The 16,147-nt window shown below is 39.7% G+C and overlaps 2 protein-coding genes across 3 annotated transcripts in view; one reads left to right on the top strand and one right to left on the bottom strand.

Moving 5' to 3' along the window:
* The window catches only part of LOC146060116 (putative ATP-dependent RNA helicase DDX60), a 370,150-nt gene extending 365,914 nt beyond the window's left edge, over positions 1-4,236 (top strand). The window contains exons 39-40 of the mRNA XM_083173025.1: positions 1,375-1,437; positions 2,204-4,236. Of these exons, the coding sequence (XP_083029151.1) occupies positions 1,375-1,437; positions 2,204-2,324 (184 nt within the window). The 3' untranslated portion in view covers positions 2,325-4,236. The remainder of the gene's footprint in view (positions 1-1,374; positions 1,438-2,203) is intronic.
* Positions 4,237-10,601: 6,365 nt separating this feature from the next.
* Positions 10,602-16,147, bottom strand: part of LOC146060123 (uncharacterized) — a 31,299-nt gene continuing 25,753 nt past the window's right edge. For both annotated transcript variants that reach the window (XM_083173039.1, XM_083173046.1), the window contains 3 exons: positions 15,425-16,094; positions 15,235-15,339; positions 10,602-12,908 (listed from right to left, as the gene is read on the bottom strand). In XM_083173039.1, the coding sequence (XP_083029165.1) occupies positions 12,883-12,908; positions 15,235-15,339; positions 15,425-16,094 (801 nt within the window). In that variant the 3' untranslated portion in view covers positions 10,602-12,882. The remainder of the gene's footprint in view (positions 12,909-15,234; positions 15,340-15,424; positions 16,095-16,147) is intronic.

Raw genomic sequence — 16,147 nt, 5'->3', positions numbered from 1 at the left:
ATATTAAGCCGGCTGCTCCACTTTAAGGTCTTCCTGAATCCAGCAGGTCAATATCAAATCTAGAAGTAAAAGAAGTGGGCGCTCCAATGGTGTATTATCACTTTTTTTTATTAAGTAAAAATCAGAACAAACAGATGGGGTCACGTACCGCAATCTGCGACTGTTACCTGCCGCTTGTTTGTACAGCATAGAACGAGTACTCCGTACCCAGAAACCATAGGAGAGGTTACACTCTGCACAATCACAGCTCCAAAGGCACATGATCACAGAGACGCTAGGCCACGCCCCTACGCATTTTGTCACACCTGACTTTATCAGAGGTCCGGTGTGACGAAACACGTCCGGTCCGGTGTATTGATACAGTCCATTGTATTGATACAAATTGATTAGCGGTTGCTAGGCAACCATTATGAAGCTCCGTCCGGGTGCCGCAATGCCGGGAGGGACACTTCCGACTTTGGTTGGTGATATGTGTCTGTCTGATTGGCAAATGACGGCTCCTGGCTGCCGGGCACGGGGACACATATCCGTTGCGGACTTTCGGTTTCCGGGGCCCGTGATGATGGTGCTCTGATGCTTGGCAGGTGAGTTTCATTCCCTGACTAATTGTTTTGTTTGGGGCGTTTTTACTTTGTGCTGCTGTCCCTGACGACGGGGGGAAACCCCAAAACTGGTCGGACAATAAAGGACGTTTTTAATTCTTTGATTCAGGTTTGTGTGAGTGCCGCTATCTTTGGAGACTATGGAGGTTGTAAAGATAACTCTTTGGTTATTTGAGTGCCGTACTTTCCTGACTATATATATATATATATATATATATATATATATATATATATACACACACATATACATACATACACACACACACACACACACACACACACACACACACACACATCTATGATTAGCTTGACTAGTATAGGATCAATTACTGCAGTGGTTCCAAAATTTTTTAATTCATGGCACCTTAGATCATCAGAATTTTTTTCACAGCACCCCTAGGCCTCTTTTATTGGGGGGTGGGGGGGGGGGGGGGGCACCCTGTCCATGGCTGACCAGCAACAGTGTAAATGTTTTGGCTGGTGGACCTTGTATAAAAAGCATCACTCAACTGTGGCATTACGCTGCTGGCTGTTGGAGCACCGTGCTGTTTCCAAAATGTTGGAGACCCTCCATTTTTTTGGACCCTGCACTGTCCCAAGAGCCTGGTGCTGTTTTCTTATCATGTAATATCATACATTATATTATGTCCTGCCATAAAAAGGTTTTCATAAGCTGTTTCTTACCGCCTCCTTATACAAGTGAACTGTAAATTGTAGAAATATTTAAGATCATATTTAATACAATGAATTTGTATCTTTTTTTTTCTTGCAGATTTAATATAGGGGATGCCTATGTATTTTTGAAAGACTTTACTCTAACCATTTCAGCTATAAGGTAAACTTTTTATTCCTACACCAAATGCAGACCTGAAAGTGTTAAAAGCATTTTGTACATATTGTATTAATTTATATTTACACACACTAAATGATAGATATACATCCTTAAGACCAACAATTCAAATGTTATAATATGTCCAGTCTACATTTTAAGATTAAAGGGTTACATGCTGTAAGTGTTCAATTTTCTGCTCGTGATTTTATCTCTATAAAAAAAAATTCTCATAAAATAGAATATACAATACTTATACATGTTGAGTATCCCTTATCCAAATATCCGTTATCCATATTATTCCGAAAACCATAATTTCCCATATGTACTTTTTTTCTGCTAAAAAGCTACTGGGGACATCTATAACTGGCACTACTTAGCACATGATATGTAACTGGCACAAAATATGTGCAAGAAAATTATTGATTTGCATTTAAATTCAAACTTTGTTTCATGTTTTAAAACCTTGTTTTATGCACAAATAAAATATATTTGTGTATATTTAATGTGTTTGATGTGTTTAAACAACATAAATGCAAGATACCTCAAGATACATCATTGAAATATAAAAATACGGAATAATCCATTATCCAAAATACTTCTGTTCCTGAGCATTTCTGATAAGGGATACTTAACCTGTATTAATCAATAATAATAAGATTAAATAGATGTGAAAATGTAAATTTTTTCATTTTGATTTAGATTTTTCCTTCATAAAAAATAATAAATTTAGTAACTATTTAACCTATTTTTAATTATTGCTTCCTTTCAGTATTTCCATGAAAGAATTGTGCGATGATGAAAATGATCCAGTTGCACTGGCTTTTGAACAACTGAAAAGTGAATATCGAGAGCGATTTGATAAAGTGTCACTCCATCAAGAGCGTCTTTAAACAAATGTATTTTGTAAAACATACCAACAATAACTCTTGCATATGGATTAATCATTTCATTTTTTTTTTTTAAAGCAATACCATTGGATTTCAATTAAATTATACGTACACGAAGGTATAACATGTCAAAAATAATTTCAAGAAATATTTGTTATAATTTGTACACCGATATTGTAAATTACTTAAATGTGTTCTGATCTCTGATGAAACTACCATTATGATAATATACCTTTAAAATATACCTTGTAAATGCTTTACATTTTAGAATAAAATCTTGTTACATATATTTTTATTTTGCAACACTACAACTGAATATTAAAGTGCAATCTATGTTGTCTCATTGTAGTTATTACTTGATAAATTTTCTAGTTTTTTGACTAGCAATAACTTGATTCTAGGAAGAAAGCAGAGCTGCTTGGATAGGACAGCGGTTGTAAGTTGTATTTCATTGTCTTCAGCTATTTTTTTGAAGATACTAAATCATTTTAAGAAAACCAAATACATTGTACAGTCTACAGTGGTGTAAACCGTATGATTTTTTTTTTTAGCTATTCTGGAATTTTTTTATATTAAAATTGCTTAAAAAAATTAGCAAAGAAGGGAGCATGGGATAAATATAATATAATACAACAAAATAAGAATCCATAATAACATCAAATGGAACAGAGATATGGAGGCATAAAGGATATAGACCCTTATTCTGATCTCTTAGCTCGGACACTAATTTGGCCAGTGTACCGATGTTGTGCGTATACGCATGTGCAGAACCATTTCTGTGCATGTCTGTACGCAGGGAGCGAGCGAACTCGGCGAGAAGTCTGGTCGCAGAGTGCTCGCTCCTGGCCTTCCGAGCAGGGGGTGGAGAGGGGCTTTGCGGCCTGATCTGGATTATTACCATATGCGCAGGGTGTGTGTATTTAAATGCGGTCATGATGTGCATGTGGGGGTGGACAGCTGACTTAACCTGATGTCAGCTGCCCGTCCATATCCCTGCTTTTCTTCGCTCATATGTACAAGTGGTCTAGACCACTCGTGCGCTGACCATCGAATGATGGGGGAGGTTCCCACAGGCATTTGAATGGATGTTCACATAAAATTGGGAATGGGCGATCCATTCGTTAGGAGGGTTTTTGGTACTTTCTCTTCAGCCTCTGCACGGGTCCAAGCAAAGCGATCAGAATAAGGGCCATTGTGCGGTGATTCCCAAACCTTTTTGATTCATGGCACTTTAGAGTTTAAGATTATTTTTTGTTACTTTTTTTTTGGTTACCAGCATATTTGCACCCTACCATGTTATTTCTGTAGGTTGTACCTCCACTGCTTACACACCCTGCCAGCAGTAACTGATGCAATGCACCCCAGATGATAACCCCAGATAGTTTTTCTGTGGTAAGGTTGTGATTCACATGGATATTTCCATACAAGGTATATCATACTACTACACAGTTTTCTCATATAAGAGTTGGACCCTTGTTTGACCAACCACTACAGTGTAACCTTTGTAGTGCACAAATCATGGCAGCCTCATTTGGTACTCTCGTGGTGATGAAAAATACATGGACCTTATGGTTTTGTTGAGAGCCTACACTGAGCATACATTCACTGCATTTTGTGTCATCTGTTCTGCGGTAACCTATTCCACCTAGGGTAATCTTACACAGTGCATCCAAGATGGCTGCCTCGGGTGGTACCTTGTGAGGGTGGAATATACAACCTGTGGAGGGTAGTACCCAAAAATGCCTACACCAATCTTGTATTAGGTTTACTGCGTGATCTAGGTTTTCTTTTTCTGTCTGTATGGCTTGTCTACTGCTGTATTACTTAAACCTTCTGTATTATAGAATTCATTTTGATGTATTTATAGCGCCTTGAGTCCTGTTGAGTGATACATGAATAAATTCTTATTACTTTATGTGAGTCTTAGGTTCAGTTGTGTGTCGAGTGACATAATTTGTCTATTAGTCCACAACATTTATCATTGGAAGCCACCAGCACTGGTTTTGCCTATTACATGGACCATAAATACTGTACCTATCTTTTTTATGAAGCCCTGTTAAGCTACTACTTTCCTCTTTCTGATTACATAATTTCTATGATCTATGCCAGTGATTCCCAAACTGGGTGCCCTGGCACACTGTGAAGCCTCATGACACTTGCAGTGGTGCCCTTGATTGGACATCAAGGATCCATTCATATTACAAACACAAGTTATATCACAGGAGTTCTAATGGATTAATTAATATTTGTATTTAAAATGTAATTTATATATAATTATATAATAATGATAAACTAAAAATGGAAATCCCACTTAAATGATTGGACACACTTAACCAAATGACCATGCATTATTTCACAACAACTGAATATCTCCCAGTATTACCAGTTGCTTGAACTACTTCCCATTGCATGCAAAAACCTCATCACAAAGCCACAGCAGTATCACTCCATAAGTGTAAATAATACATTTACTCCTAGAAACACAACTCAAATGAAAAGCAACACATCACTATCGGTCTCTGACAGAAATAAAAATTCAGAAAACTTGAAAAAGATGGTAGAATTGCCACATACATGAAAGGACCTCAAATAAATCCTCCTCTAAGATCCAATGATGCTTTCTTTAATGAATTTGAAAATGACTTATCTGAGAAATTCCTAGGGGTGGATTGGCCTTCGGCCTTAGACCTTACAGGGAAGCTTCTCGGCAGGCTGATGAACATGTGAGGCTGCCCATCTGCCAGTGATTTTTTTTTTCAAGACATGGTCCTGCCCAGAGTAGTGGCCCCTTCTCCTCTTGACTAACATACAAACAACCTTTGCCAGTCAGACTAGAGTACCCAATGCTGAAAATACTTAACTAATGTGGGTTCCAATCTATGACATCTGTTAAAGGGAAAGGAGTTGGTGCTACCTCAGGGTGTAACAATTTCTGGGATGTATTTGGGCTTTGCTGGGGGAGGGGTAGGGATATTTTGGGATTCTATTCATGAGTTGCTTGTTTGCTTGATGGAGGTTTTGGGGTCTGTGAGCAGTCTCAGTGGTGGGCGGTGGGGGTATTATTTTAAATGTGGAGGTTTGTAGTTGGTCACAGCAGCGGGTGCCGGACGGCTCCCCGACAGTCGGGATTCCGACAGTCATTCCTCCGACGTCGGAATCCTGAGTGCTCCCTCGTGGGGGTCCACGACCCCCATAGAGGGAGAATAAAATAGGTGGCGAGCGCACCGTGCCCGCAGCGTGGCGAGCGCAGCGAGCCCGCAAGGGGCTTCATTGCGCTCCCCACGCTGTGCAGTCGGGATTCCGACGTCTGACTAATGACTGTCGGAATCCCGACTGTCGGGCTACTATACCACACCCACAGCAGCTTAAGGTCTGGGGTTACTGGGGCTATTGATCACATCTAGTATGGTGTTGGGTACTGCCACATTTTATTTGGCGACGCCCACAAGGCCACTTCCTAGACTTTTCCAGGGCCACTTTTAGTTCCCAATCTGCCACAGGACCTTACTGTCAGTATAATTCACTCACTGGCGTAACTATAAGGCCGCAGCCCCCGCGGTGGCGGGGAGGCGCCGGGGGTCTGCGGGCGCTACTGTTTCTCCGCCAGCTCCCCACTGCTTGTGGGTGCAGCGGGGAGCTGGCAGGGGGGTCCGTGCGGCGCGGATGTACCTGTAATCAGAGAGAGCCTGGAGGTCCCTGCGCCTGCGGCGCTGAGTATGATGTTGCCGGGGTCCCTGCAGTGAAGTGGAAATAACGCGCTATCTCCGGCGCCCGGCGGCGGAGATAACGTGTTATTTGCACTTCACTGCAGGGACCCCGGCAACATCATACTCAGCTCCGCAGGCGCAGGGACCTCCAGGCTCTCTCTGATTACAGGTACGTCTGCGCCGCACGGACCCCCCTGCCAGCACCCCGGGGGGGTCTTTTAACGGGGGGCAGCGGCAAAATTGTCCCGGGGGGGGCGGCAAAATTGTCCCGGCGGGGGGGAGCTAAAGTTTTCGTTACGCTACTGAATTCACTGTTAAACACTTTTTCTTCACAAAATTAACCACTATTAAAGTGACAGTACTAAATAATGTTCAATTGAATGTTACTTCATTTTATTCACTTACTGTTAAATATTCATTCAAAAATAATAAACAGTAAACAGCCTATTCTGAAAAAAAATTCCCCACATATACTGCCATCTGTTCCACCCTACATCATCTCCACCTAGAACTAATTTGTAACAATGTGCTATTTTAAGATAGCTACAGATATGTTCTCATCCATCTTTCCTGCCTTTTTTTGCTTCTTTTCACTGAAAATGCATCTTAAATCACAATAGAATCTGACTGTGATGCCCAAGACCTTGATTATTTGATATACTGTATGACACGTATATTTGTGTGTATGTGTGTCAATGAATCTATATACCAATGTAGTAACTGCAGATTTATCACAAAACAAAGTTCTGATCTGGTCCGTATACAGTCATACCAATTTTTTTTTTTCAGTAGTGGAACACATCACTTCCAGCTGTTTCTTTCTGAATGATTTGTTTGAATGTCTATCTGGCTAGGTATATTAAACACAAATGCTATTAATGAGTTTATGGCCATTTGTGTCCATTTCAATTTTTCTTAAGTGCGTTATGAGATTTGCTGGTCGTTTTAAAACTTATGTCTGAAGCAAGTCTACGGGGGCATGCTGGGACTTGAAGTTTCACAACACCTGGAGAGCCACAGAGGCTCTGAATATCCCTTTCAGTTCCTACTACAGCGTTTCCCAACCTTCGCACTCAAGGCACACTAACAGTGCAGGTTTTAGTGACATCCATGTTTCAGCAAAGATGATTAAAGTAACTGAGGTACTACTTGACACCTGTGCTTAAAAATGGCTATACTTAAAACATGGACTGTTGGGGTGTCTTGGGAACTGGGGTTGGGAACCCCTGTCCTTTACTGAAGATGTTCACTGATTCAGTGGACAAGGTTGGATTTGGGGCCTATGTTGATGATGATTAGTGCATCATGCTTTACAGCAGAGTTTCTGATAGAGCTTTATATTTATCTAGACTTGGATTATCCACCACATCAAGGTTAACGCTGGTGTGTCTGTGTACACGTGGCAGATAATACACTGTATCTTCTACTCTATTTATGTTGCTGCTATGCTTGTGGGAAACTATGAATAGAAATATTGGCATCTTCAAAATTTTCAGACACCCACATTCAGCTTTGCAGAGCCAAGCAACTAGATGCACAGACAGCAGCAATTGAAACGTCTTCGATTATCAGCTTTGAATGACAAAATAGCTGTGTGTACAGAGAACTGGATCAATTTTTATTTCGTACAGGATCGCGGATTCAGGATACGAAACACTGAAAACCATTGCAACATGATTGTTTTTGTTGCCACTCCATTACCTCTCCCAAATGCTGCGTTTGTCAATCATACTACAAGTAAAGTGTTACAGCATAAGACTACAGTAATGTATCTTGATGTGGTGATTACCCATAATTCCTCAACTGTAAAAATAGTGTAAAAATTATGCTTCAACCCATAAATTGTAAGCTCCACAGGGTAGGGACTGAGGTTATTGACCATTCAGTGCCTGGGCGCAAGGAGGATCTAGCCACTGCCGACCAGATTTCTAGGATTACATTTGAATGTGTATGATTTTTATCCAATTTATTTATATATTCTTGCGGAAAATAAATATTCAGACAATCAAAACGTTAAACTCAATACTTTGTAATATAACCTGAGTTGGCAATTACAGAGGTCAAATGTTTCCTGTAGTTCTTGACCAGGTTCACACACACTGTAGCAGGTATTTTGGCCCACTCTTCCAAGTAGAACTTCTCTAGTTTGGCCATGTTTTGGGGTTGTCACTGGGCAATATGGACTTATGGTCCAATATGGTCTGGAGACTGGCTAGGACACTCCAGAACCTTGAAATGCTTCTTACAGAGCCACTTCTTAGTTGACCGAGCAGGGTGTTTGGGGTCATTGTCATGCTGGAAGACCCAGCCACGTTCCCTCTTCAACGCTCTTACTGAGGGAAGGAGGTTTTGGGGGAAAATCTCACGATACATGGGCCCATTCATCCTCTCCTTAATACGGATCAGTCCTCCTGACCCTTTGCAGAAAAGCAGCCCCAATGCTTCACAGTGGGTAAGGTGTTTTAGGGATGCCACTCATCATTCTTCTCCCTCCAAGCATGGCGATTGGAGTTTATACAAATAAATTATATTTCTCTCTCATCTGACATGACATTCTCCCAATCCTCCTCTGGATAATCCAGATGGTTATTACTGGCAAACTTTAGATGGGCCTGGACATGTGCTGGCTTAAGCAGGGGGACCTTTCGGGCACTGCAGGATTTGAATCCATGACAACATAGGGCAGGCATTCCCAACCATGGTTCTCAAGGCACACCAACAGTGCAGGTTTTAATGATATCCAGGCTTGAGCACAGGTGACTTAATTAGTACCTTAGTGATTCGGATTAAACCTTCTGTGCTGAAGCCTGGATATCACAATAAACCTGCACTGTTGGTGTGCCTTGAGGACCGTGGTTGGGAATTCCTGGTGTAGAGGCTGAAGTCTGACTGTTCGAGGGTGTGGACAGCTGTCTTTTATACAGATAACCAGTTCAAACAGGTGCCATTAATACAGGTAACTAGTGGAGGATAGAAGAGACTCTTAAAGAAGTAGTAACAGGTCTGTGAGACAAATATCTTGCTGGTTGGTAGGTGTCCAGATATTTATTTTCCACAAGAATATACAAATTGTAAAAAAAAAAAAAATCATACAAGGTGATCACCTGAATGTGCAAAAAAACAGGAAAAAAGTGTACCTATGATGGAAATTACATACCTCTCATCTTTTTAAGTGCATCAACTTGCACAATCAGTGGCTGTCCAAATACTTTTCCCCACTGTATGTGTTCGCCTAGAAATCCAGCAGTCCCAACCTTCTATTACTACCAGAGCATGCTGTAGCAGGACCTGGCGCTGCAGGCCCACCACTAAGGTGTGGCCCAACACGAGCCATACAAGGGGAAGTGGTATACTTATAAGGGGTCCAAGTATTGAAAATTACACCAGGGAAAACCTGAAAAACTCACAATTAAGCTTTTGACGTTTTCAATCTTTTTCCAAACAAATGAATCACTGAATCTTAACCACTGACAATTATAAAGTTGTTTCTAGTGCTCACTGGGCCATATTCAAATGTTGTCCTGCCAGTGGCCACTAGAGAGCTCCCAAGTGGCCCGTTTGAACACTGAAATGGGACTTTACACAACGTGTCCATTAGAACGATCAGGTTTAGCTGCTATGCGTGACTAAACTGGATTTAACTGAGCGCGATAAGAGCGAAAACGAACCTCAATTGCAAAGCGCCCAGCAATCTCATTACTTTAGAGCAGAGATTGGGCACAATAAGTCAATTGAATAAGGCCCATTGTAAATTTTAACCCTCCCACCACAACCCATCTAGTGACGATAGATCTCCTAGTGGCGATACATATCCAGTGGAATAACCATTGACTTTTCAAGAGGTAATAGACTTTCCTGTAGCATTGATCCCTCCTCGCAGCTTCGTTTTTCCATTCCCAGGGTAATGCACACACATCCATCAATAGAATCCTCCTTCTCTGGTGGAAAATAAGTCTCCTTGGGGTATTCAGTGTTGGGATGGAGGTTTGCTCACCATTCCCTTTGCTGCTTTTTGTACTGAGTGCAGAGATCCACAATAGTGTAGAGCGGTACTTGCTTTACTGGCTGGTAGTCCCAAAATCAGGAGTGATCGCGGTGGTGTGAGATTACATCACTGTCAAGGGGCTGGACTCGTCATGTCGTCAGCATTCATCATACAGACACTGAGGAAATTTCAACAAAGTTAAATCAACCAATCCACACTAGTGGACAGCTGTAGTAGAATATTCCAGGTCTTGGCAATTTTTCTCAAGAATATTCTGCCCAAAACAGCTCTAGCTAGTAGTAATGTGCAGCAGCTGTTCCCTGATAAGGGAAGCATCAATCCGCTTTGTGGCAAGGGCAGTTACAAATGTACTATGCCAACATGGGTGCAACAATGACAAAACCCCAAAAGTAGGAAGCATTATATGTTCAATAGTTATTTATATATTTCACGCATTGCAGCACTTTATTCAGAAAAAGGAAAGCATTCACCATTTTGTCTGGTTTTTAATGCAGACTCGCCTCTCATTAGCACGTGTTGATAATTGTGATCTGATCACACATACAAAAAAGTTGGGAAGCAAAACCATTTTCTATAGAAACTTAATAAAAAAGTAATTTTATTACAAATTGTGGATCTATGGTATGTTTACCAATTTTATACATTTTAACAGTTTTACATATAAAATAATCATATTTCAATATATTATACTTTAGTCAGGGGTAGATTTATTATGCTTGGTGAAGTGATAAAGTGTCTGTTTTTTATCACTGGCCAATCACCTCCCACCTGTCATTTTTCAAACCAAGCCTGTAACTTCACAGGTAGGAGTGGATTGGCCGGTGATAAAAAAAACCAGACACTTTATAACTTCACCGAGCTTAATAAATCTACCTGTCAGTCACATAAATTAGTTACCCATCAGTAGATCTAAATGTAAATCAGATTTATTTACACATCTTATACAGAAGTAAATACTAGAATATATTTTTTATATCCGAGTAATGCATTGTTATAAACATATTATTGAAAAAACATTGAACTTGTATGACTCAACAGTTTTCAAATAGACAAGGTTTTTATTTCTAATTTGTCTGTAAAAAAAAAAAAAAAAAATATGTGTGAAGACATTAGAAACCAGACAATCAACTTAAAACTAGGGGTGGACATTGGAAACAATCAATGCTTTTACCATTCAATGTCAGCATTCCGATGTTTGCCGTAAATGGTAAACATTTGATTGTGTTGCGATGGCCCCAGTTCTATCCCCAGCAGCCATGCTGCAGACGTTTGAGCATGCACAAATCATATGAATTTTTTTTGAACGCTATTGACTTGATGACACCTTGAAAAAGTCCTCTGCGGAGGAAGAAACGCATTGGTGGACTATACATGAATTTTAGAGGAGACCATGGAGCCGTGATTTGGACACCGAAAGCGCCCAGCAGAAGTGCCAGTGTGGGACTGTACGTTTGTACCTATTTGGAACCGTCGCATGTCAGTTCCCACTGAATCCGGTAATCCTCAGTCTGTGCTTTGTTTAGGATACCTTGTGCACTTTATCTACAGTGCTAATTGTTTGTGGATATGGAGAGATTTTTAATGATGTTTTATATGATTTTTTTTTTTGTAGAACTGCTGTTTATTAAATGATTCATTTGTGAAGTTAGTACTTCACCATTTCATTCATTTATTCTCTCATATGTGCTGATTAAACGGGAGACATCAGTATATGTTCAAGACTCCAAGCACCTGATAAGTTGCTTTCCGTCATTTTGTTATATGGTGTTGGTGAAGGTTTTTTGAGGAACCTATTGGAAAGCTTGCTTATTGGCAGCTGGATGCAACAGACCTATTATTTAATCTCTGTAATACCGTTATTGACTTGATGGTCCATTACCATTGCATCAAATGATTTTATGGCGGATGCACAGCATTTGATTGAGGTTCTCTCAGCAATGTGGAAATAGATTCTATCACCATGTTAGGGAGGAATCATTCAGGTGAGTCTCAAGGAAGATGGTGATAATAGACGGATATAGGGCAGGAAAGACAGAAAGGGGGATACGCCTATGGGCAACTGGCCTGTACCTACCAGGGAGGAATGGGGAGCCCTAATAACCTTGTGCCAGGCACCAGATTTCCAGACCATAGTACATTGCAAACAGTACGTACTGTAGTGCGCCATGTGTATACAATGTTGTTGGTTTTTTTTTATACAGATCTGGACTATAGTCCAGATCTGTATAAAAAAAAAAAACATTGTATGCACATGGTGCAATATGTACTGTTTGCAATGCTGATGAGTGTCATTGTGGAGTCAGTATCTCAAAATTGAGCTGCCTGCACAGCCTATTTTTTTAGGAACTACTGCATCCTATATTGCAGTCTTCTTGACCACTAAATCTCCATATTCTCTAGCACCAATTCAAATAAATCACTCACCACCTTTGTACAATCCTCGTCTCAAAATATTCTCCCCAACACCAACGTCTTTGGGAAAATCTTGAGACTCTCCCTTTCAAAATAGGTCTCTTCACCAGTGTGAATACTTTCACATGCCACTGTCTTAATATTCACCAAGCTACTCTTGTTCCCCCAGGTTCAGATCTGCTATTTTCCCAGTAGACTGTAAGCGTGCACCATGGTGTTGTCACATATTCTTCCTACTTATATGTGCTAAATTGAAGAAGATAAGCTAACTGGCTAATACAATTTAGTTCGAAAATATATCTCTACAAATGGTTAAAGAATGACTAAGTTATCACACAAAAATAAATAAAATTAATGTAACCACTTTTTCAACGATTTTATAAGTGAACCCAAATGGAAATCAATAGCAGTGCCCACAAACAAGCATCTCGTCGATTCAAATCCCTGGATGTAGGCCTTTGTCTGCAATGAAAAAACAAAGAAAATACACTGAGCACCATTAACACAGGAGACAGATACAGTATATACTATTTAAATCAATACAGGTTGAGTATCCCTTATCCAAAATGCTCAGGGACCAGAAGAATTTTGGATAGCGTATTATTCCGTATTTCAGAATATTTTTATATTTCAATGATGTATCTTGAGGTATCTTGCATTTATGCTGTACAAACACATGACATATATACAAATATATCTTATTTCTGCATAAAACAAGGTTTCAAAACATGTTCAAAATATGAAACAAAGTTTGTGTAATATCTCAGATACTGAATTTAATTGCCAAACAGTCATTTTATTGCACCTATTTAGTGGCAGTTACATATCAAGACCTCAGTAGTGCTGCTACAGATGTCCCCAGTAGTGCCAGTTACAGATCATGTCCTCAGCAGTGCTGTTACAGATGTCCCCAGTAGTGCTGCTACAGATGTCCCCAGTAGTGCTTTTAGCAAAAAAAAAAAAAAAACACTTTTTCTGGAATGTATGGTTTTTATAATAATTTGGATAACGTATATATGGATAAGGGATACCCAACCTGTACCTACACCATACACCAAAAAATATGACTTGAGACATACAATGTGCCCACTGATCCCTTTCCTTTTTCCATTTCACACAACATGCATAGTAGGTCCTTGATGGCTAACCTTGACAGTCCAGCTGTTGTTGAACTACACATCTCAGCATGCTCTGCATCAGATTTACTATGGCCAAATAGCAAAACTGAAGCAATGCATGCTGGGATGTGTAGTTCAACAACATCTGGAATTTTCAAGGTTAGCCATCAAGGGTTTAGGTTCTTCTTTGCGAGTACTGATTATACAAACAATTTTGCAGCAAAGAATCTATATAGAAGTAGCACATAGAGGTAGCAAAATGTAATACAAATCACAAGACATGTGCAAGTCGCAGTGTCAACAGCGCATCAAATTGGGTTATAAAAAAAAGGCATGGACACATCTGTACAGAACTCTGAATTAAGAATAAGATACATGTAAAAATAAGCTGCCAAACTCCCCAGATCAGTTATGAAAACAGATTATAAAACAGAAATTTGCTGACAAACCTAGGTAAATTAGCCCAAAACTTTGTCAAATTGTTTAAAATCAAACAGATTCAACTTACAGCACCTTGTCCGAGCAACAGTTTTTGTCAGTGTCCAGATTTTGGAAGCAAATTACTAAATTATAAATTACATTTGTTCCTATCTAGGCCCAGGTTTTTATTCCATCCAACCAACTAGTTCAGTGGTTTCCAACCCTGGTCCTCAAGTACCCCCAACAGTGCACGTTTTCCATGTTACCCAGCAGGTGCACTCATTATTCAGACACATTTTAAAAGATCCACAGGTGTAGATTATTACTCACTTGTGATTCTGTGTGGAGACCTGGAAAACGTGCACTGTTGGGGGTCCTTGAGGACCAGGGTTGGGAACCACTGAACTAGTTGGATGGTTAAGTGAAAGTTGGTCTAGCATATGGCCAGCATAAGACTAGTTGTGCCAACCTCTCACCTACATAATAAATTATGTAGAGAGAGATATAGAGAGAGATTTTACCAAATTTCCAGATTTGCCGAATTTGTGCTTCACTTTTACCCCATTTTAATTGTAAGAGTTTATCAAAATAATTATGACCAAGTATGCACCTGAATATACTTTTTATTTTGTGGTACTAGATCCCTCAACATGGTAGCATCTCTTATATTTAAAAATAGGATGTGCAGTTTAATTCCCCCCCCCCCCCCCCTTTCCTCTATTTTCAGGTGTATATTGAAGCGCACTTGAAATGCCTTCATTTTAGTATTAGTGCCCTCTCTACCCAATTAGAACAATTATCTACATTGCTGACTACATATTAGAATGCACTCTATTTAAAACTAGAACATTATAATAATGTGAGCATTCTCCTGTATTTTTTCCCTGTGTGGTAGAGCCTATTATGTTAACAAATAGGGTGGGTAGTCAAAGCTTCCTGCTTTTTCATTAAAATTCCCCTAGAATACAGCCTTAAAAAACAAATAAGCTAGTAGATATTTTTTTTTAATTTTTATGTAGCCCAAATTGACCAACTTTCTACAACCATCCTATATAGCAGATAAGCAGTTACTAGATCAATAGCACCTGATGGTACAATTCAATTTTGACAGGCTGGTATCTAGTGTTAAAATATTTTGCCATATATAGTTTTTAAAACTGATACCAGTAATGGGACAATGTTAAGCAGCCATAGTTGATCACTGGACTGACAGACTTAATGTTGCTTTATCTGCAGAATCAATGATTTACCTTCTTTACGGTTGTGAGTACCAGTTTGTTCAGAAGCCTCCTCCAAATCTGAATTTGTATGAGAACGTGCATCGTAAAATTCCTCTGAGCACATGTCCTCTGGAACTATAAGAAAAAAAAAAAACCTTAAAGTCTAATACTTATAGTATGTAAGATTAAAAAATCATAATATAAAATCAAGTAAGCTTGCCTTGATTTGATGGTTTTTGCGGTAACTGTAGACTGAAATAGAGATGTTTGTTTGTATTGCAAAGAGAAGATGTAATGTGAGTGTCACTGGAGACTTTAATATTACCAATCAGATCAAGAGACTTGCCAGGTATTGTGAAGTTGGTCACTGATCCAGTTTTTACTTTGGTGGGTAAATTTGCTGCAGCCCTCAGCTTTTTATCCATTCGTCCATTCTTCCGAATCTTCGTTACAGCAGTACCATTAGAGCTCCCCACACAAAAGCTTGGCAGCACATTTTTGCTAATATTTTCATTTCCAAATTGGAACGGTTTTGCCACCATTATATCAGAGGACAATCCACTGGCTGAACTGCCAAAGCATTGGCCCTTAAAGGATGTATTGTTTGGTCGTTTTAACATAGATGCAGATAGTCTGTCCTTTTCATGCAACGTTTCAAGTTCTGTTCTTTCCGATGTTGCTGGGGAAGTTTTTGGTTTGACGCCTAGTCTACATCCACCATCAAAGGCATTTTGTCTTTGAAGTTTGGTGTCTTTTGCTCCTCCGAGTCCAGCAATACCTAATTGAAATCTGTCTGCATCATTGATAAGGTTTTGTCTTTGTCCACCAGGCAGTGACAACACCGCATTTTCCTGCATAACGGACCCCTCATAGTACTTCATACGAAGTTCCTACCAATTACAGGAAAGACAATTAAAATGGCATTCAAAATAACTTTTATGTT

The sequence above is a fragment of the Crinia signifera genome, chromosome 1 (assembly GCF_055691185.1).
Source record: "Crinia signifera chromosome 1, ASM5569118v1, whole genome shotgun sequence".
Taxonomy (NCBI): Eukaryota; Metazoa; Chordata; class Amphibia; order Anura; family Myobatrachidae; genus Crinia; species Crinia signifera.
The sequence above is the reverse complement of the archived record's forward strand: the minus strand, read 5'-3'. Positions and strand labels throughout refer to the sequence as shown.